The sequence below is a fragment of the Chiroxiphia lanceolata genome, chromosome 1, assembly GCF_009829145.1.
Source record: "Chiroxiphia lanceolata isolate bChiLan1 chromosome 1, bChiLan1.pri, whole genome shotgun sequence".
Lineage (NCBI taxonomy): Eukaryota > Metazoa > Chordata > Aves > Passeriformes > Pipridae > Chiroxiphia > Chiroxiphia lanceolata.
In genome coordinates, this window is record NC_045637.1 from 128,196,338 (window position 1) to 128,220,147 (window position 23,810).

Consider the following 23,810-nt stretch of genomic DNA (forward strand, 5'->3'; position numbering starts at 1 on the left):
GAATTATCACAATACTTGTAATAAGCAGATTAAATAACATTCTGGTTAGAAGTTAGAAATACTTACGTTAGATCCCATTAGTCCTGCTAGCATTTACTGTTATTTGTACTATGATACATATTTGATACCTGCAATAAAATGGTCTTTAGTCCAAGTACTTTAATCAACAATAAAAAAAGAAAAAGAAAATTAAACTTTTCTGGTCCTCCTTTAAAAAACAGCATCTTAACAAATATGTTATCATTTACTCATTCTAGCTGACTGCACCTGAAAAGGCCAGAGGGTGGGCTGTAGAAGCCAGATTGGCAACAATAAGCAAATATCAGACAGTTGCCTTAAACTGTTTAGGAATTTGGATGCTCATGTGAGCTCAGGCATGGTTTTGGAGCAAAGTCCAGTTGAGAGATTTCATGAAAACTCACCAATTTTTCTGTAATTCAAGTTAGGAAGGAGACAAAGCTCAGTTCAGATAATCCCAATCATATTCAATAGAACTAATCCTTTATGCAGTGAAGGTATGAGCAAATGTGAAAGTGAACGTTTTGCACTTCAGATGAGATTTACGCTGGATCATTTTAATTTCAGGATTGGATACCTTTTGGAAAGGTTTTCATTTACTCTGGCATGATTATTCCTTTCCTTACAGATTCTAAATCTAAATTTAAAATAGTTCTTTCACTGTCTTCAACAAATTTTATTGCAGTTTCAGAAAGGAGGGTATTAAAACTATCCTCTTCAGTTATCTGTGCTGATGTATTACCACAAACAGATGAGTTTGAGATGCCAATTCCCTTGTATACTTAGAAATAATCTGTCCAGAGGGAATTCAGAAAGCCTGAGTTAGATGCCAGTAGTTGCATAATAGGAATGACCTCATTAACAGAGTTCCTTACTTTGACAAAACTAAATAAATCCATACACAAGATATTTCCAGTCTTTTTTTCAAGATGTTACTATTTTAAAACAAGTCAACCCAAAACAATCTGAAAACCCTTAAATTTACCGATGGAAATAAGGCAAGGAGAGAACAAACTAACCTATTTAGCAGTACTGAAGTCTGAATTCCTCTCATTGATATTATATCATAGAGTATGTCAGGTCAAATATCCCCAGATCTTCATTCGCGAAGCCTAGCCATGATGATGTCAGGTCAAATCTACTGTTTAATTTATCAGTTAATTTCAGTTACATCAGTTATAATGTTTTTTAGGTTAATTAACGTAGCAAAGGTAAAATGTTTTGATATTGATTAGTCTTGAACAACTTGTCCACATGACTGCAAGATTTTGCATTGCTAGAGACCAGAAAGCTTAACTACAGAGCAGTAGAAAGCGCTGCTGTGTGATGGAGCAAACTCCGTCTGACTAATTTTTGTTATTACATTGCAGAAATATAAACTGCATTGATGATGTCTCTTTGTTCTAGAGAGATATCAGGAAGCAGTAAGGGTTTGGTCTGAAAAATTTTATCTGTGTTTGCTTACACTGAAAATATACACAACTTCCATGAAATAAAACTTTTGCCATTTGTAAATGAAATAATTCAGATTTATAATTAATTTTTTTTATTGTCAAGGAAATGTAACAAGGCTAGCTAACATCCTGGAAAACAATGTTTTCAAAAAGTCATGTAGAAATTTGAAAAATGAGTCAGATAAAAGTAATGAGTCAAAGAGCATGCCCGTACTTTTAGTTCTGACATGCTCATTTGGGGTCAGAGCAAAACCCCACAGACAAGGTCACATCATTTTTCCTGGTAGAATTGGGTGCTTCTAGGATCGAGGCAAGAAGGAGAGTGGTATGTGTACCTCAGCCTGCAAGAACGTCATGTCCAAAATACAAACTGCACAGGCTGCACATAAATACAGTCCTCATTAACAACAGACAGTTGTTCTATCTATGAGCATGGATTGTCTTTTTTAGTATATTTTTGTTCTGTGAGAAGTAGTTTTATGATAACAAAACTTGCATTTGGTGGGAAAAGATATTAAAAAAATATTACTTTATGCTGTAGTGAAAGCTGTGTATGTACAGTTAAGGTATGGATGAGATGCTAGGATTATTTAAAAACATAAAAGTAAATAGAAACAGGTGTAAAAATAACAGGCAGATTGATTTACTGGAGCTAGAATGGAAAGTGATGCTAACAGCATATATGAGCCCTGGGCTGATGGACTGCCCTGCAACGATACTGAGGGATTGCTCACTACCAGTGGGCCCTGGGGCTGAGTTTCTGGATATCTCACCTGCTGCCTCTGTCCCACATCTCAACTACATTTGAATTATCCAGACAGGTTGAAAATCAGAGCACAAGTGCAGAGAGAAGTCATTGCTCACTTATTTAACAGCATTTACTCTTATTAATCTGTAATCTTTAGTGAATACATTAATTTTGAATTATTAAAGTATTTCTATGCTATATCAGAACTAATAATTCAACAACACTAACTCAAACACTACTGACTAACATTCATTCCTTTTAGATGGGAGGCTGAAGACCTGGGTTTATGGTGTAGCTGCCGGTGCATTTGTTTTACTCATCTTTATTGTTTCTATGATCTATCTAGCCTGGTGAGTTCTTTAATTATTTATAAACAAACAGTCCCACACAGACTGTAATGCAAGTGTTTACATCTGCTGCTGTAGGAACTGCAGTGTTTAATTTTCCATGTCCTTTTGTTCAGACTCAGGTTAGTAAATTCTGGTTTTACTCTAGTTGATGCATAATCACATGCTCTCCTGAGGTTAGAAGAACTTACAAATAAGGGGTAGCTTAGTGTACATTTTACTTTTTCTCAGTTTATCTCTGTTACAGTGTCCATAATAATTTTATTTTGTCTGTATCTCAAAATGGAAAGAGAATAGCAAGAAGGAAATCTAGTAATCTGGCAAGTCAGATTTTATATTTGACAGGACATAGAGATACACAACCAAAAAAAGTCTGAAAATTTTCTTGTCTTTTTCATACATGAAATGATATTTTTTTTAACAAGTCACCTTTGCTCCCTGAAGTTTTCTAGGTCTTTTTTGGAATTTCTGATCCAAATGATTGTGCAGGTAAAAGGTGAGGGAAGTGTGGTCATATACATCAGGTTGTACTGCATTAGTAGGCATTTGGGCATTTAGGGTGCTTCTGGATTTGTTTGCTTTTTAGTAGTAATCTGTGGCCACTGCAAGCCACTGTAACAACTGGCTTGATATAAAAGTTTCACATTTGGGCAGCCTAAAGTGACATAGCTGAGATAAGATTTTGGACAAGACTGAGCATGCACAGGCCTGATATAAAGAAATGCTTATATTACACTCTAAAAGAAGACAAGTACTAAAGCATGCATAAACATTCATTTTCCTTTGGCCTGGTAATTTTTTAAAACTATATCAAATGGGTTGAAAATACTGCTGAATTATAATCTAATTCAAGGCTAGACAAGGAATGTTATGGCTAACAGCCATACTCCTGCTCTTTATGATCAGTTTGATTATAACACCTAGAATCAACTCTAGTCATTCCAGCAAGTATAATGAGATAAAACTAATCAAAAGATGGAACTTTCCTGTGGAAACCTTGATCTGTTGAGAGAGGTTTAAGATTTGAATAGCGTAATTTAAAAGAACCTGATTGCAGCTTTGATATATGACCAAATGTTGCATGGCAGGCTCCGAGTTCTTCTGAAAACTGACTGATGTTGCAGAAGTACCTGCCAAGGATTTTATCAAGTCACATCAGTACCATAACAGCTTCTTTCTGTACAACTGAGTTTCAATGAGATATTGCTTTGGTTTGATAAAGAGATAATTAGACATCCAAGTGAAGCTTTTAGACTTATAGCTTTTATAAGTGAACAACCGAATGCATTATCAGCATGCTCATCTTTTGTTTATGACTGAAGTCCGTCTTTGTATGTTATTAGTTGCTTGTTCTATTTATAAATTATCTTATTGTTTCAGCAAAAAGCCAAAGAAGCCCCAGAGAAGGCAGAACAACCGACTGAAACCTTTAACCTTGGCTTATGATGGAGATGCAGACATGTAAAATATAACTTCTCATGGTGACAAATGGAGTCCAAATTATTGGATTGAAATAAGAAGGTGTCCAAAGCCACAGGGATTTTCTATGGAGTGGATTAAGTGTTTTGACTCTTTCTTTTTTTGTAATTGCACCATAGATAAAGAAGGATGGATTTCATAATGCCTATGGATATTCAAGGTATTATTACTTTACTTTAGACCATCAACACTGAGAAATCTGCAGAATCACGTTAATAGACACTGCAGTTGGAGATCTCTGGTGTTTCCTCAATCTCAGAAACTATAAGCACCACTTCTGTCTCCAGAATACTGTAGCTGACATAGTATTGAAAGTTGGAAGCCCCTGCATCATTAACCAAGTATAATCAGTACGCATGAAGAGTTTGTACCAAGCTGTCTATGACTCTTTATATTCAAGCATAACATATATACTCAGTTGAACCATATGTATTACTCTATCTGATTATATACTTGTTAAAGAGCATTTTAGTGCTTAGTACAATATTAACTTTTAACTGGGATCAACCCATTGAGCAAGCTCAAGAGTTTGCCAGTCAATGATAACTTGTGTTAACCTGCATTTCAGAGGGCAATGACTCACTTGCAAAATTCTGTCCTGTTACCACTCCAAAGTATAAAGGCCTCATGTGTACATCCAGAAAGGAGGCATTCTCAGATTTAATATTTTCTAGTGGTTGCTGTCTGGAAAAAGAACACCTGTTGTAAATGTTACAATACGTTTCTACTTTCTCTAACTCAAACTGTTGCCTGCATCTTTTTTGCTACATGTAAGGCAAATTTTTGCACTATATTAGTGCAGCATGATATGCACTTAACTAGTATTGCCATAGAAACTGCCTCTTTTCAGGAAGGATAATGATGTATCTTGTGCAAGGAGTGTCAAGTAGACAGGTCTTGAATCCTGAAGAGAGTAGTGTTCGGTTTGGACTGTGACTGGATGGAATTGGCTAACGACGTGTACTGTACACACCGTTCCTCATCACAGCAGCCATTTGTAGTCTACATCATGGCAGTAATACAAGTGTCTAGTTTCTTGCCCCATCTACCTATACTGGTATAGATTGTCCTGCTGGTTTCTAATTGTACTTTGAAGGCTGTTTATGACTAGATTTTTTATATTTGTTAACTTTGCTAGAAAAAGAAGAAAAGAAAAAGAAAAGTGGTTGCCCTGTAATCCTGAGTGACATACTTCTTGTCTAAAAATCTGTTCTGATTGTTCAACTGAAATAAAATGGTTTTGCTTTTCCTTCCTTTTGCTAGTGAAAGCTTTTTCACTGTTGCTGACAGTGAAATACTCAGAGCCCTTTCATCTTTTCTAATTAGGATAATTGGATAGACTCTTTAATTAGTTAAATTCTTGAGTGTACTGGCAAGTAAACAATAAGATCAATAGTTCTGCCATTTTAATACTTATGAATTTTTAAAAAAATCTGGCAGTATGAAAACTCACTGTTAACTTCTTCCATGCTTATGGCTTTTCAGAGTTACCGCTTCCAACATGAAGGTCATTGACTTGTATCTACATGCCTGTTACGGATGTGATCCATGACCTGAGAAGGGTTATTCTCCTCAAATGGCTTCTATGTGTAGCCTGAACATACAAGTGACTGTGCCACTAGTAAGCAATAGAAAACTCTATCAGGCAACCTCTCAAAAATAATTGTTATATAAAGTTCAATATTAGGTTCTCAGGTCTTTTTTATAACCTAAACCACTTCTGCCTACTTATCATGCTATTTACTCAAGAAGCACCGGGTTTTGCACACTGAATAAAACTGTAGCTTTGCAAACTTTGGCCCAGATCAACCAAAATCAATGGCAAGATTCTCATGGACGTCAATAGGTAACATCTGTCCTTAAAAATACACACTTTTTTTTTCATGTAGAATAATTTCTGGAACCAACGAGCATTTTGTGGATGTTCAAGAGAGATTATGGTCCTACTTTAACTTAGCTAACATATTACCAGTGTGGCATTACTGAATCAAGAAAATTACCTCCCTCCCACTATGTAAGTATTCCCCAAATGGGAAGGATGAGCAGAGGAACAATAGTAACAATCTTTGTTACAGGTTTAATTTCTCATTTTATACCTTGATCCAGGCACAGAGGATGAAGTTCCATGGCCCCCTGCCACAGCAGTGGTTCACTCATATATGTATTTCAGGACTGAGGGCTTCACTCTTACATCACTTTGTAAAGATCCATAGGAAAAATAGAAACCTTGATGATTTCAATTACCTTGGCGTTCTGGAGTAGAAAACAAGAAAAACCTGGTTGATTCCTCTGTTGTCAGACATACATGGAAAAGTTATGAAGTTTTAAAGAACAATAACTACATGTGGAGAAATAAAGTTTAATAATGTTTTCTGTACTTTTAAAAGTCTGATTCTGTGTCATCAAATTGTTTTGGACCAATAGGGCATTGAGGGAACAGGGTTTCTTTCATTGACAATGAGTCATCTTTATTTATTATACAGGCTGGTCTTAGCAGGAGCTGTTGCCTAGTTCTTGCCCTGAAGAGTTTTACGTCCTAAATCTAAGCATTTAATAACTTGAAATTAAAGGTATGGCATCTCCTTTTTTGAACCATATAAAATGGACAAACAAAGAAAGAGATAGGAGGGTTTTTTCAGTATGTTTGGCCTTTGCAATCCATGCAAGTATTTTAGTATGCGTTACATTTTATATCTGATCAGTGAATATCTGGTGCACATCTGCATCATACTAGTGCTGCATTTAAAATCTAGAGTGCATTTTTATTATTATTTTTTCTATGAACAAAGTGCATGGAGATTTGAAGCCAGAATGGCTTCCCTCATTATCAAGAAAAAAGTATTAGGCTGTAAGGAGGGCAGAAATTTTATGTAAAGCTAAAAGTTGTTAAAGTGATTAAGCCCTCTAGCATTGAAACAGAAATAAATAATAGGTGAATTATCAGTATAGAATGAAAAGCAATTTGCTTTAAAAATCAGAGTGCTTCTACAAATCCAGTGCCTAAAGCAGCCACTACTGTAGATTATTAGTTTGTGAAAGTAATGTTTCCAGTGATCAAATAAACCATTCAGAAAATAGCAAAGTAGACATTTCCCTGTTGATGTGGTGGTTTGTATTTTCCTTTTTAAAACTGTAGTTTCTAGATCACTGTGTCTGCTTTGAGTCCTGGAGCAGTTCCTTTTTGAAGCTTTGATGCAACTGCACAAGCTTGTTTATATTTGGTATAAAGTATCAATTTTGAAACCCCCTTCTTCCTGTCAAAATGTAATAAAGTTTTTTTCCAATATTACAATCTGAAGAGATCAACTTTAAAATTCTATGTGTAAATCACTGTAAAATATACCTTGAATTAAATGGAAATCTGTCTTTTTACCTTTATGTAAATTGTACTCACCCAAAGTTAAGAGTTTATTTTGCCTAATTTAATTTACTTGAATATTTATTTTGTAGAACAAGGAGGCAGCTGTCTGAGGAATGTTTACCTTTTTTTTTTTGTTAATGTTAATTTGTAAATTGTGTAATGCATTTTTATTTTTTAAATTATGTACATTTCTTTTTTAATGCACAAAATGTTTACGTACAACTACTACTGCAAATTTGTGTATATTGTCACTAAGCTTTATTCAGTTAATACAGATGATGTGAAAATGTAACAAGTCTTACATTTTCATCTGGGTTATTTTTACATAACTGATGTATTGCTGACAATAAATATAAACACAAAATCATTTAATGTCTTTTTTAATAGATGTAGTATATAGCGGGATAGAGTAACAATAAAAGCCAGATCCCTAAAATATGACCACATTTTAAATAGTCTCTTTTTGGTTTTGTTTTGTTTGGGGTTTTTTTTAAGGAGTTAGCAAACATATTCTTATTAAAAACAAGTCTTTAAAAAGAAAAATAATTGCTGATGCTATAGTAACTGTCAGGTCTGTTGCTACAGTTCTAGTTGACTTAGAAATTTACAAAAGATGTTTAGTTAATTGATAAATATCCAATAAATGCAATAAATAATTGATATTTTAAATTTTCTTCCTTAATTGGCATTTTTATATCAGAAAATCCAACCCTTTTGCGGAGAATAAGAGGTGGATCAAGATCTCACTAAAATACATCACTTCAGTGAAACTGAGTCTGTCACTGTCCCTATGCAAAATGAAAAAGATTCACTTTGCACTTTTTTCTGTAACTGCTCATATTCTATCTCTGTGCTCTCCAAAATTCAATTTTTTTCATGTCCAGTTCTGCCGTGTATTTACACACCAAGTCACAGGGGATTTGTCCTATTTCAGTAGTTATTACCTCCCCAGTAACTCTTCCAGGCTAACACAATTTTGAGAGCACACAACTGATTTTAGAGGCATTTCAGAATTTTCATCTCCTACACATGTTTTCTCCTGCAGGAATTCACAGTAAAATCAGAGAAGTATTTTTCTTGAGTCCTACCGGCAACTTAATAGAGGAATTTCTTAGATCACTTAAAGCTGTTTAATTCAATATAGGCAGAATTTTAAGAACAGTTAAAAACGTATTTGAGAGAAGAAAATTAAAATTCTCATTTAAGCTCTGCAGAATAGATTTAGCTATGATATACTATTGAAGATTATATTGTCTTCACATTCAGTAAAGAAAACATAGGATTTTGACAATTGGTTGTGAGACTTCAAGAGTAATGGCTTACAGTTTGGGAAAGGTAGTCTTTATTAAAAAAAAAAATTACAGGAGAATATGATTTTTCCAGTACAAGTATAATGAAAGGACATAAATTGAGAGGTAAATCAATTGAGAGGTAAATAAGCCTTGTAAATATTTTAACCTTCTAGTAGTGTGAAGACTGACAGTATTAGGTCTAAAAAATTCTCCTGCTGAAACAGCAGTGAGCTTAAGCAGCCATTCAGGTTCTGCTTTGTATCTCTCTGCACAGTTTGACTACAGAACAGGTGATCTCTGAATCTTCTTATTGTTTTCTTAGACACAGTAAAGCTTACTGTCTTTTGAAAACCAGCTAATGACCAGGCAGATTAACACTTCTTCGGAGGGGAGTGGGGATCATGAATGTGTGTGTGTGTGTGTGTGTGTGTGTGTATCTTAGTCTTTGCTTACCTGTTCATTTATTTTTCAGCAGAGGGTGCAGGTGTTTAATTTTTCTTACCTTCATTCAGGCACTGTCCCTGACTGTGGAGAGGTTGGTCCTGTGCGGACATACTGGTGAAGCATCTCTACATCCTTTTGTAAATGGGCATTTTCTAAGTCCTGCTTAATGGAAAAGTTGGAAGGCTTTACTGTGAGGCACCCCTTCAGTGACACTGGGCAGATGCTATTGCTCTTTCTGTTTGCCAGTGGCATCTTTGCTCTGGGACAGGGCTGAACCTGATGAGAATACGTCGGCGTCAGGGTGGCAGGTTCATTGAATCACAGAATATGCTGAGTTGGAAGGGACCCACAAGGATCATTGAGTCCAACTTAGCCCTGCACAGGACAACCCCAAGAGTCACACCATGTGTCTAAGAACATTGTCCAAATGCTTCTTGAACTCTGTCAGGTTTTTAACGCCAACCTCTGTGTACACACAGGTGGTGGTGCTGGAAGCTGACCCTTCCAGCCTGATGCATAAGCCACTTCTGGTATTGATATTCTGACCAGCCTTGACAAGCTGGTGCTGTTCAATACCTAATCCTACTTGTCGTACTTTGGTCAGGTAACAGCCCTGCTGAAAAGGTGGTGGGTGGACAACACACTGAGCATGGCTCAGCTGCAGACTCTGGCAGTGAGGGAGGCAGCTGCACACAGGGCTGCACTGGAGAGACCTTGAAGGAGGTCATAAGTTCTCCCAACTCTCATAAGGCTCTGCTGGGAGGCCCATGACTGGTTTGGCCCCCCTTTGGGTAAGGGAGAAATTCCTTTGATTTGTCACTATGGTGAAGGTAAAACTTGGCCACAGGATCATAATCCATGATCATACCTGTTGTTGTTTTCCATATTCAAAGAAATCACATTTCAAAGAGTTCAAGGTTGAATCTATTAAATTATCACTATGCATTTATGTATTAGCAAATCCCATTGAGATGGTTTTGAGACCCCGGGGTTGGGGGGAACCACTGAACCCAGGACACCTGTCTTTCTATAGAAAGTAAAATTTGGTACTTGTCCATTTATAGATGAGGGTTTAGTGGCTCCCATATATGTTTTAATTTTTTGTGGGTTGTATTCAGAACCTAGTCCTTATGCTTGTGACCTTATGTTTCTGAAACTGAAATTAAAAAATTAATGAGGCTTTGTTTATTTTGAAAAATACCTTTCAGTGTCAGTTTTGTTTAGCTTACAAAAAAAAAATTTCCTCACAATTACAGTATTGATTTGAAAGCAAGTCTAATTGTTTCCTTTCCTTAACAATTATAAAAACAAACTCTCTTTCTTACCTATACATATCAAACTGTGACATAATTCTCATCCTTTTAATTCTACCCACTGCTGCTCATTGAGATGAATATATGGAAATATTACTTGAGCCCATGACCAGAATTTAGTTAACAATTCTGTGAATGGATGTTCAGTTTGTTGGCTGTCCAGTACTGACAGGTTATTTTTAATGTGCTGCATAATGAAGTCCTACAAAAACCTCTCTCAGACTAAACTCAAACTTATTTAAACAACCTGCATCATATAAAAAATATGAAAACTGCCATAGAAAGACAATGGTGACATATTGTGTTTTGCTTTCATACTCTAAACCCAACTCCCTTAATGTCTTTCTTCCTGTGTCCCCATTGTGTCTTGGTGCTTGACACAAATGTTAGATTTCATCCTTATGTGGAACTTTTCTGATTTGCACTGATTGCTATCATAGCTTTAATTTTCTTTTGATGTGTCTTCTCACTCTTAAGATACAGTTAGACAACAATAATTACCAGTTGACAGCTTACAAGTAATTGAAGACATGCTGTCAAAAGCAAAAATATGCATATTTAAAATGGGAATTTTGAGGCTGAAATAATTTTTCCTCTCTTCTTGCAACCAAAGCTGCAGCTATGTATTTAGAAACCTTGAAGATACTTGATTCTACATATATTAACTATACCATTTTATTGCTGTTACTTCACACTTTTCTATACTGTTCCGTTGTTATGCTCATTTTGTATATTTGTTAATTTTAATTGTAAAAGCATAGTAAGAGGTCTCTGTTCTGTGTGTGCAATTACAGCAGAAAGGAGAAGTCCCTCTTTGAAATCCTGACTGTGATATGACAATAAACAATGATTAACAGAAGCTCAAATTCTCACTATCTATTATTTTTCCAAGAATTCTGGGATGAAAGCTTGGTGGACTAGCTTGGAAATGTTCTCTGTTTGTGAAGTCCCTAAAGAGTAAATCACCACGGGAGTCAACCAAAACCCCTATTCCCATGAGCAGCTCCATGGCAGGAGGTTATTCAGGTTTTCTGTTTCTGAGTGTTATTCTAAACACACATGGATGTCTGGCTTTAGTTACTTATTCTAAACACACATGAATGTTCTGGTTTTAGTTACTTTAAGCTATACCAACAACTTAAAATCAGGGGTAGTACAGATGATCTTGAGATATGTTAAAACAGTTTATCAGAGGTGTGCAGCATCATACGTGTGTTAACACAGAGCTGTGTTCAGGTAGATATTCTGTACTTAAGGTCAGAAGGGGCATCTCCATGCAGGTATCTTTCAACTGTGGATCTCACTTTTAGTTTCGATATTGCACAAATGAAAGAAATTCTCATTATTTAATTTGATTTGTACCAACATAATAGAGACTAAAACATCCCATGTACTCAGTACTGCAGAAAATTACCTGTCAGCTGCAGGTCTGCTCCTTTTCAACCAGAGAGCTGAACCCACATAACCTGCATCTCCAATCTGATTATTAGTCCCCAAAACATAAACAGTTATTAATAAAGGCCAGGTGACCTACTAGCAAAGAAACAATGTCCCACACAGAGTCTAACTACCAAGGTAGTCTGACAAATGGGTAGGAAATAAAGTTTCACTGGTTCAGTCTTACCTCTTTTTATAAGAATTATGTTGGTTGCTTCCTCACTGCTTTGTTTCTTCAGTCTTCAGAATGCAGGAATCTGTAGCTCCATTTTGTGAGTGGAAATTGGTGACACCAGGTTTCACTTAGCCGAGGAAAGAAAAAAATAATTAGCTGGCAGTTTTGTGACTGCCTGAAGTTGAATTTAATGAACTGCAGCAAAAGCTTTCTGCAACATTAGAACAGCAGCTGGAGCTAAATCCTACATTTCTGCCTTAAATGGCCTCCACTTACTAGTTGATGAGCATAACATTAGTGGCAGTCATTTGTTCGGTTTTACAGGAATATAAAAGGAAGCTTTGCAACACAAGCAAGAAGTTAATTGTCAGTCTCAAACTGACTCTCAAATCCTATTGCAGAATTGCAGTGCTGAAGAAGCCAGGACAGAAGTCTAATGGCCTCAAAACTGTAAATGGGCTCTTTCAGAAAGGGAAAGCATTATTTACATTAAAAATTGCCATACTCCATATCTGTTAATATATTCTCTTTGAAATGAGGTGGTACTGCAGATGACAAGACTTCCATCTGCCACCTTAGATCAATGAAATGGCAATACAGTATATTTCTCCAGAATACTTCATGGGTCTCATCAAAATGCTTTACCATGACATATTAAAAATTGTCTTTATGTTTAACAATAAGCCATAAAGCTTTCTGCTATTATTTAAGGCTTTATATACCTATAATTACACTATGGAGATTATAAGAAAATAATATATGTGATAATAACATTTATTATTACTTGATTTGAATTGTTTAAAACTTTTAAGTTCTACTTCAGCAGTTGTCAATTAGCATGCAAAACATCCTGAGCTACCTCTACATAATTGTACTGAACTATGTATACAAGAAGAAATCATAAATGCAACAGGATTAGGAGGATTGTTGGGTTTCTTACAGTAGAATCACAGGACAATTAAATAAAAGTAAAAAACATTAAATTTCTTTTAAAGAGGGAAAAAATATTATTTTAAAGAATTCTCCAGATCACTGTGTGCCAATTGCTTTTCGAAAAACCTTCCAGATCTTCCATTTAGCATACAACTCCCTAAGGACAAGGAAATTCATTGTACTCTCAGTTTCTCTGCAGAGGACTTGCACAATCCATTGTCTGTGTATGTCTTCATATTTCCACAGCCTTTTCCTTTTTTTTTTTTTGTTTTTTTTTTTTTTTAATTTTTATTTTTATTTTTTTAGGGGAGGGTGTGCGGAGGAGAATCTTTCCCCATTTTTGTTTGTGTCAGTATTGTACATATTTGACTCTCAGATACAATATATCTATGTCCATGCTTCATTCTGTCATCTTCTGGAAGGCTTTTAACCCAACTGAACTAGTTGGTAAGAGCATCACCACAGGAAATCAAGTTGGAATAGCAGGAAGGGCACCAGGTGTCTACATTTAATTTGTTTTGTTTTTCTTTGTGTAGTAGAATCATAGTTTTACATAGGTAGCAGTAACAAGCAGTTATTCTTTGCAGAGTCGTGCTTATGATTAACATGATGATTGTAGACCTGGAGCTGGACAGGACTGGTTTTAGAGATAACAAAGAAATAGTATCTAATATACATAAAAACCACCATGTATAGTAAATTGGGTGCAATATGAAACTACAGAACAATGAAGACAGAGCAAAGGTGCAAAAGGGTGTTGGCAGACACATAGAAATTACCCAAATTGATCCTAGAGTAAGGATCACCACAAATATCGCATTCCTCACACTGAAAGACTCCAGAGGTTGACAATTCACTGTCACTTCACCAGTGCCACCAATGTGAAACCCCAAGCTCAGCACCCAGAGGAGCAGTGGAGACATCAGCCTAACACTGGGAGGAAGGAGTAGGCACTAGCAGGTATTTATACAAACATTTTAACTGCATTATTTGTCTTTTTTAAACAATGAGATCTGGACTAATAATGGTCAGAGTGCTTTTAGTAATATTAATAATTTTTTAGCTCTACATACATAAAAGGTGTGCTTACTCCTTATGCCCATAAGCAAGATTTTAAGTGTAACAACTCTGCAGTAGCAGAGAGAATTCTGGGGCAGATGGATGAGAAAAAAGGATAGATAGAATTTTTGAGTTATATGAATATAGATACACTCATCTTCTCTTGGTACATCGAATTTTAAAAAGCTAAACACAGTCTGCCTTCAAATAATTAGAGAGATGTTTAAAAAAGTAAGAAAATATTGTCTTTACCTTAAGGACACATCTTGCTATTTTTAATGGAGAAATTCAAGCTAGTTTAGCACGATCTTTTATTTTAGACCTGAATCAAAATCCTAAATTTACTAAAACTGCACTATGTGCAAAAAGAAATGATGACAGAAAAAAAATCAACAATGACAATTTTTGAAGGAAATGCATAAGTATTTATTACTATAAGCAAGGCTTTTGTCTGAATTGTGATTTTGTGTCACAAGTGTAACCATCTAAACTCATGTTGTCCACCTAATATACCAATGAGCTAGAAAGCTGTTCAATATGGACACAGAACTTGCTAATGCTAAAAAAAAATACTGACTGAGCAGACATGGTAAAGAAGCCTATGGGCTAGTTACTGAAAATATTAAAATTATGAACAACTAGAACAAAAAACTGCCTGAAGTGAACGAAAGAGTAGCTAGGATTGACTGCAAAAAACTGCAAGATAGCAGTGAGGGACAAAGAAGAGCAAGGGAAAATATGTCATAAAGCAATGAGCCACATCAAAATCTGATATGATCAAAGACATGAAAAAATGTGCTATGAGGCTCTTCTCCCTCAAGAGCAGAGTAGAATTATTTCAAAATAACGTTTGTGATAGTAAATAGAATAATAGTGCCTTTAACTACAGCTCAGCAAAGGATTGGTGAAGACAGGGACAGAATAAGTAAAGAATTATTTAGCAGTTATACATCTCGCAAAACAACTTATTAGCAAAAGATAATAATGAGTGGAAAATTTGAAAGTAATCTTTAAAGAATAATAAAAAATTAAAAGTTTTTGTAGCATAGGGCTTTTTCTTGCATTTATAATATCAAGCCAAGCGTTGTTTGTTTCAGGACTCTCTAGGCCAGTAGTTGTCCGCCAGCCAATGTATATAGCAGACTTAGGTGGCTTTTACTTTGGGACCAATTTTCTTTTGAACTTATGACATCTCTTAGCATCTAACACCCTTCTAATGGCTCCAGAGTAGTCAAGTAAGAAGCAGATCTGGGGTATGGTCTACAGCAGGTACCATTGCCCTAAATTCATAAAAGACAAGAGGCAGGAGAGCCTGTCAGTTATTTTACCCAGAGTGTGATTCCTCCTCGAGCATCAAGGGTCACATGCACACGTAAATGCCTGAAACATGCCTGCCCACCCATAGCTTGGTGGAAAGAGTCTTGAGCTGAAGACAGGTGAATAAAATTCTTTTTAAAGGAGGACTTGAAAGAATGTGAATGTCATAACGAGGTGAGGTAAGAACAGCATAAAATTCCAGCACATTCAGACAGTCAGTGTACCTTGAGAATAACACAAGAACAACATGTAACTCAAGTGCATGTAGACAAAAAAAGACTTTGATATATGGTCTGGATATATGGCCTTGAAGAAGGCCTGCGCAAACTTCAGCTCCAATATTTATGATTCCTAAGACTAAAGCATACTCTCTCCAGGAAAGTAGTCTCAACTGGGAAAACATTAAAAGTAAACTGCCTACAATAGTGGAACATTTGCTGATCCAAACAATCCTGATGGTCAGGGAGAGCACCCAGGTCCCTTTCATTAGGGAGTGCTGTGCTGTGGATAGGCCAGGTGGTCTAGGGTGACAATTCTGCAATATTTGCCATTATCACAACTTGTTTCAATTACTTATACCTTCATTGATCTTTATGCAATTAAATATTGTTTTAAAGTAACAGATCTTGATTGTGGACTCTCTGCTAGAGGTTTCCTGGAGAAGAACTCAGTCGTGCAGTCCCCTTTTTGGCAGGGAGAGGGCGACCAAGTTTCCTCTCTGAGTTCCAAGGTGAAAAGGCCTTTATTTCGAAACTCCCGCTGTTTATATGGGCTCGAGGGGAGGGCAAGAAGAAGGAATGTGATTGGGTCAAGGTCCAGGGAAAAGGGAGTGGCTTGAGGGCTCTACTGACCAATGGAGGATACAGGAGGACCGTGTTCCAGTAACAGAACCAGGGACTGGGGAGAGGCAGGTGAGACAGCCTATCCTGCTTATGCAGAGGCGAAGTCCGCGATCAGGAAGGGGAGACAGCACGGTTCCGAATGGGGCCGCGTGGGTCGGGGAAATTACACAACTCAGGGAGAAGCTGTACAATAAAAAACGCAAGTAGTTGTTGTTTTTCTACTTCTCTCAGTCCCGGGAAGGCTGCCGCTGTAATGGACCCGTTTCTAAAGCCGTTCTTTCCAGGCTTTGTAATCCTGCCATCTGCCCACATTAAAGCTTCAGTTAAAATTGGGTACCCTATGATGACTTTCTTATTAAAAAAATACCTGACAATCCTTTAGTTAGAACCTTACTTTTTCTCCAGTTTGGGGGAGAACTCAAAACAGGGGAACTGAAAGGAGGAGGTGACTGTAAAGTCAAACCTAGCCTTTCTTTAAAACCATTCAAATCAGGAAAATCTACGAATCTTTTAAACTCCATAATTTCCCCCTTGTCCCATAGAAACATCTTCATATACTGGAAACTGAACTCCCACAAGATACATACTCCTGGTATGGCACACTAAGAAGATTAAGGGATTTATAAAGACGAAGAAAGATGAATTTGGGAGGAAGATAGGGATGAAACTTGAGAAGAAGGTGCAGAGAAATTAACTGTAAGAGTTGACTATCTGAAGTGAATGAAAATTGGACTCAGTGAGAAAAAAATATCACATGATTATATAACTGATAGTATTGTAAAACATATACACTTTTACTTTCATCAAGATTTCTATGAATCCTAACCCATTACCTGACTCAGTTAGGATTCATAGAAATCTTGATGAGAGTAACAAATAATGGGAAGATGTTTTGTTTTATAGGTTCTAATACCTGCAGGCATGAACATGGACAATATCATTATTTCTCACACCTAGTAGGCCAGGCTGGGATCCCAATATTAAAAATTATCATATAAAACTTATTAATTAGTTCACAGACAAGTGAAGTAAGCCCCTCTTAACTACAGCTAGTAATGTCTGAGGGGAAAAAATATTCAAGTAAAAAGTAAAAAATAAAATAAATTTATCAACAACTTTTCAGTATTTTAAAAGCCAACAAGTGTCTCAGTAAAGACTTTTTTCTTTCAGCTTACCTGCATTTGGTATATCCTGCATATAAACAATTGCCAGATTTACAATTGACCAAAGATGTCAACTTTTTTTGTATTCTTGTCTAATAGAAGCACATTTTTTCACTGCTTGTAAAATGGACCTAAAATACAGTGAAAGCACAGCCCACACGTATTAACTTACCACCTTCAGATTCTTAGGGACCAAAATCTATAAGACTATGAAAATACTACATGCCATCGCTGAAGATTTTGGGCTTTTCTTTTAAAAGGTTTGCTTCCTGAGAGCTAAATGCCATCCAAGTTGTCATCACCACATCAGTATATCAAATTAAGCTGACTTTTCAAATGAGCTTCTAATTTGTTGGCTGAAAGAAGGGGAAAAAAAAAGGCATGATCTCGCCACATAATATTTCCCTTGTCACCAGTCTGCATCCAAGTAATTTGATTTCATGGCATGTAATGCCATGTTTTGGATGACTTAATAGAGATGACTTGAATTAGCTTCACTTTCCTGGCATTGTCTAGATTGTAATTAGAGCAGACTATTTCACACACTGTACACTGGTTTTATAGCAAACATATGTGAGACTTCTGGGATGTGGAAGCTGGTACTAACAAATAAGTATGCTAACAAATTCAACCAACATGTTAATTTTTCAGTTGTAGGCCCTTATCTTCATCTATGAGGGTGATGCAAATTTTCTATAGACTTTGGTGATGCAGCTACACCTGGATGAATTCTCTGGCAAAACAAATATCTATTTCATGATCTTACGGTAGCAAACAAACACTCAGAATCATGTTTCAGTTTCTTCTGCACAGAAAATCACAACAGTGTTGCAAGATGAATAGTTCAATTACCAGATTTGGTTTCACCCCTGTATCATCTATAACCAGGGCCTCCATGGCTTCCCAAAACCCTCTTTAACACACAAGATTCTCATGCATTGGACTCCCAGGCAAAGTACCTTTAGGTAAAATCCACTCTGTTTAGATTCTCCATAATTTTCCTGTGGTCTAGTGAGAACAGGGCCAAGACACAACACTTGAGCACCAAGTTCTGTATATGTATACAGTGATATGAAGCATAAACCTATGAAAAGTAAACCACAGCCACAACAGTGTAACAATTTATAAGCAAGCATATTGATTGGAAAAGGGTAAAAAAATAGGGGAAAGCTGCTTTGCTTATTTGCACAGCAGAGGGCCAGAATAGCAATATAGCTATTCTGGAGGCATGTACTATAATGATTCAAAGGATGGAAAGGATGCCAGCTTCACTGAATTGAGGATAAAAAGAACTCACTGTTCAGCCTGACTCACCAAACTAGCAGACAAGACACTCAGATAAACATATAAACTTTACAAAATTTTCTAGCATCAAACTCCCTAATTATTGTAGATTTCTTCTGTTTCATAAATAAAAGTTTCAAAAAGACATGTTTGGTTACCTGATAAAACAACAGAAATTACCAAAGCAGTGCCAGACTGGGAGGACCTTAAATGATTCAGATCAATTGATAGGTAATATGTGAAATGAAGCAAAACAAAATCAACTTGTTCACAGTATCTGCTTTGATCTTACTTCTTGAATTAGTAACTGCAGTTCCAGTGAGTACTGTAATATGAAGAACAGAGAGCTGCAACAGCATTATGAGATCATGCAGCAGCAGCAAGAACAGACAGCCAGGTACAGAGGGGTCTCAAGTTTGCATGTTTTTCTTGTCCAACATCAACAATTGTTCAAGAAACAATAAAAAACAGGAAAAGATGAGAGTACTCATGGGCAAGCTGGTGTGGAAAACCACAACCACCTCTTATCAAAGGCAATACCACAGAATTTCAGATTCATCAGTTGTGATTACAATGCAGAATCCATAGAGAATATCATCGTATCTTGACAACTGTTTAATTTAGAACTCAATAAAAGAAGTATTTATTTCAACTACCAGCGGAGAAATAGAAAAAAAAATCAAGATCATAGAGGAACTGATATGCCTGAATTCAAAACACCATTGATTATAACTCTTAAAAGATTTAAAATTTTAAAAAGAAGTGAAACATGACCTCCTTGGAATATACATACAGTAATATACACTGAGAATATGTTTGTTCTCCTTTTCGCTTTCACACAGAAGTTACCCTAGCTGTGTACAACACACATTCACACACTGCCTCTTAAGTGAAGTGGCCTTGGGCTGAATATCAAGGATGGCTCACCCTGTGGCAGTCAGGAATCTACCAGGCAATGTGTACGTGGAGGCACAGCACAGTCATCACAAGGCAGTATGTACACAGCCTCTCTGGGCACAAAGGTGTGTTTTGGTGATGGTTAAAGGACAGGCAAAGGAGAAATGCAGCTCTACTGATGCAAGATGTGCCATGGTGCTTGTTCTCAGTTCTGAAGAAGACAGACTAGTTATGGGTCATCATTAGCACAGATATGAACCACAAGGGCTCCAAAGGATGCTGTTATTGACTTAATTACTCAGGGAAATGCAGCTGTGCTATCAGGGGTTGCTGTAGCACTTGAGATTCTGCAAAATAGAGAGAGTCTGTGAATATCTTCTTAGACTTCATATATATGTTCTATAGAACTGCTTGACATTTTGAAAATAACATATTTATACTCCTATGTGCTTTGTCAAGGATAATATTGTATGGAATTGTTTCGTTTCCTTTTAACCGGTTTGGTAAACCCAGGTGCCCCCATTTTTTCTACTGCTGTGAAGGTAATAAGACCAGTTATTAAAATGCCATTGTGTGGACTCTCAATGTTCTTGCCTTAGAAAAAGAAAAAAGATGCAACAGTTTCAAACATTTTTCCCTTTTCCATTACTTTAATGGAAAGTAGTCTGTAGTCTGAAGCAAAAGCAATTTAATAAAGTCTCCTTCTGGTGTTTACAGCTCTAAAAAGAAGAAAGGAAAAAACTTCAGAAAAGTTTACCAGAACACTAAAACAAATTGGGGACATGTTTTTTTGTCACTTTTGTGATGTCTTCTAAACACTTTTACATGTCATCAGACCAGTTAGCCAAATGGAAACCTATCAGTGAACAAACTGAGCCAGAATGACTTCATTATTTAACAGGAATAGCACCTTTTCAAACATTACCATCCAATTTTCATTTCCTGGAATCAAAGAGAGACTTCAAAGATGTTAGATTAACAGCAAAAACCCCTAACTGATGGGAAAAAAAAAAAGTGATGGACCAGGAAAAAAGATTAATCAAACAGAGGTGCAAATGAAAGCAATGAACCTTTAGCAGACTTTTTGTATAAACATTAGTCTTTGCATGTCAAAACATGAATGATGTAGATGAAAATCTTCACAAAATTTTCTAAGTGCTAATTATTACAAACTTTGGACTTCTGGAAAATTTACTGATAGTTTAAAACCAATCTGTTTGCATATATATAACTACATGTGTATATATATATGTGTGTGTGTGTAAGTGTGCTAAGACACTTGAACTACTAGTGTGTTACAATGTCTTGGTACAAGACCAGGGAGGAAGAACAAAGTGTTGTATCAAAAACCTTTATACATAAGTAGGCTGTTTTAGTCTGTGTATGCCCAACATCCATTGCTAGGGTAATAGCCCTGGAAACCATACTAATGATACCATTAATAAATGATAAATGGATATACAAGAAACTGCACACGAGATATCAGATATTTGAGCAAGGTACCACTGAGCCAAGACACATTTCTGAGCCCAAGACATCAGAAGATTTTTGAGTATGTAAGGCCTGAACTTGCATATGTGGATGACAAGACATTTTCAAAGACTTCCCCATTTAAAGACTTAACTGTAACAGCCACATTTTCTCTCTTGCAGAAAAACAGAAAATGTACAACATGAAGGAGTCACCAGGAGATAGTCAGGTGTCCAGTACTCTGCCTTGCATTTTTGAGGGGGCTGAAAAAAGTAGCTTCACCTTTTGAATGAGCAGCTAGTTATTTGTTGAAGTGAGAGAAAGATCATTATTAATGTCTAAGTTTGATATTATCAGTAAATAGCTCTGCTTGTGTTTACAGTCATCTTTCTCTTTTCTTACAAAATAATATCTCTCTCAGAAATTAAAATGCAATCACTACTAAGAAAAGTGAAATCTCTTTTTATTCTCAGCGCTAAACACAGAACAACTCAGAGTGAAACCTCATGGCAACTAAGGTGGACACATGTACCAAGTTAAAGTGAAGAAAAAGGAGATACCTCCCTTGGAACATGTGGTGAGATGTGAGATGGTCAGTCCTGGGAAGGTGAATTTTCTCAGTCTAGGCATGTTAAACCTGCCCTTTACCAGAGGTTAAACCTAGAAATGTTAATGGTGGGCCTGCAACAGAGAAACACATACAGGAAAATAACTTTGATACCTTGCCTATAAAACCAAGTCCTGCCCTATCTTTACATTTGGAGTCTACAATTATTAACACTATTACCAGAGGTTTTGTTACTCTTTCTTCATGACACTGCTCCTGCAACAGCACAACAGCTATTTCCAGCTCATTCCTCAGTAACAGATGGGTATGAGAGTTCCTGCACTGAACACATGAATAATGAGCAAGGCACACTTTTTGGATGGGAACTACACAACTGAGGCATCTGTCCTGTGCTCTGCTTTTTTCTGTGTCCATCATGTTCCTACTTCATTACTGTCCTTTCAAAGATTTTCTCTGGAGAGGACACTGGAATTAAATTACTTCTCTACTTTTGACTGACTGCAAAGCAGCTGTGGAGCAACCAAAGAGTCGCCAATCTCCCTCACAAATTACAGTAAATAGCTTCTAAAATAAACTTTGACAAGCTGGTTACGCCTAGCAGCACTGATGCTGAAATATGCACTGGACTTAAAAAGGAGGAGAGAAGAGTATTTGGCAGTAGGTAATAAAATGCAGAGGCAAAGCTCATGACACTCCTGCCAGTGTGAGCTCGCATGTTTTGAGAATGAAAAAAGGTAAAAAATTTAAATGGAAATAAACACAGGAGTAATGTTAATATTTCATATTTGGTTATTGGAGGACTTCATTACCTGAAAAAATTGAGTCTTTTGTTATGAAAACACCTTGGCTGTATCTGAAAAATCCAATCGCTATATCGATCATCAGCTCTAGGTGATAAATATTTTGCATGGGATAAAACGACATATTAATTGTTTCCCTGGCATAGGACACCTCTAGTCTGACCTATATTCCCCAGCTAACCACAATACCAGAGTTCTTACAACTCTGCACTTCAGCATCAATGGCAAGCTGTGGGTCTGTCAAGAGCAGGATAGTGCCTTTGTCTGGAACTCCAGGGAACTCTCCCCTTACTGACACAGGAAATCCCTCTGCCACGGTAAGATGACAATCCTACAATGGTAACTTCGGAGAGGAAGCGGTATCAGGGAGTTACTTCACCGTGAGACAGTTGCCAAAATCAAACAGAACGCGACACTCGGCAAATCCTGTAAGTTTTAAAATACTGTCAGTTTCTTGCCGTGTGTGTCGGTGCCTCACAGCAAAGCACCGGCAGCGCTGGCGGTCGCTGCCTCCCCACGGGGCGGGCGGTCCCGGGCCGGGGGTCCCGGCGCAGCTCGGCCCGTGGCCACCAGGCGGCGCTGCGGCCGCGCCGCTCTGCCCCGGGCACCGCCCTCCGCTCGCCGGGTCCCAGCGCGCAGCGCGGGAGGAGGGTCGGAATTCCTGCCCAAAATCCGGGTGCGGTTACGTTTTGGAGGTGCGCGGCCTGTGAATTCTCCCACGACGCTGTCTTTGTAGCAGATGCAGAAATAAAATCAAGGCAATGTGGAGATTTAGGGACACGGATTACTGCACTGGGAGGGTCCTATCAGAGATCAACATTTCCTTTTCCTATTCCTGCTCTCATCTGCATCTCTTTGAATACAGCATTGCACTATCCACTACAGTACAGCTGGCAAATCTCTGCTCTGCCAATGTTTTTCCTTGCTCTAGCTGTCACTGTTGCCACTGCCATGGCCCTTTGTGCTCCTTTTTGCTGATTCAGCACCCCTAGAAACATGGACATGTAAATCCACAGCAAGTAGATCTCCTTTCCGATATCAGACATAGATATAAATTCGAGGCCGAGCAGAGGGGACTAATGACCTCCTTTGAGCTGTTACTCATGCAACTGTGTGTGCAGTTCCCTCTCTCAGTGCCAGCATCTGCAGCTGCATTGTGACAATGTGATAAAAGTTTAGCAAACACTCAACAACTTTGAGGAAAAGCTTCAGTGCTATGAATAAGCTTTTAAAATAAGATGAAAGTAAAGTGATAAGACAGAAGGAAACAATACAATGCAATTTTCTGATGAGATGATGCAAAGTTTACACTGCTGCTGAAGAGCAAGTGCAATCATATGCACCAATGAGCAGTTTCTGTAAATAAATGGAAAAAAGGAATGAGGACCAGAAGTTAATTAAGTTTTTTA

The 23,810-nt window shown here is 37.1% G+C and overlaps 1 protein-coding gene and 1 long non-coding RNA gene across 12 annotated transcripts in view; one reads left to right on the forward strand and one right to left on the reverse strand.

Annotated features, from left to right (window-relative positions):
* The window catches only part of THSD7A (thrombospondin type 1 domain containing 7A), a 281,746-nt gene extending 273,670 nt beyond the window's left edge, over positions 1-8,076 (forward strand). For 9 of the 10 annotated variants that reach the window (XM_032686025.1, XM_032685996.1, XM_032685947.1 and 6 more), the window contains 2 exons: positions 2,483-2,570; positions 3,948-8,076. In XM_032686025.1, the coding sequence (XP_032541916.1) occupies positions 2,483-2,570; positions 3,948-4,032 (173 nt within the window). In that variant the 3' untranslated portion in view covers positions 4,033-8,076. The remainder of the gene's footprint in view (positions 1-2,482; positions 2,571-3,947) is intronic. The other variant, XM_032686043.1, reaches the window with a different exon arrangement.
* Positions 1,044-22,954, reverse strand: LOC116785888. 2 transcript variants are annotated; one of them, XR_004356763.1, is made up of 4 exons: positions 22,776-22,954; positions 12,081-12,195; positions 9,202-9,302; positions 1,044-1,130 (listed from the first exon to the last, which is right to left on the reverse strand). It is a non-coding gene; the product is annotated as an uncharacterized LOC116785888 (long non-coding RNA). The 2 variants fall into 2 exon arrangements; XR_004356762.1 differs by lacking the exon at positions 1,044-1,130 and adding an exon at positions 8,046-8,195.
* Positions 22,955-23,810: the final 856 nt, after the last annotated feature.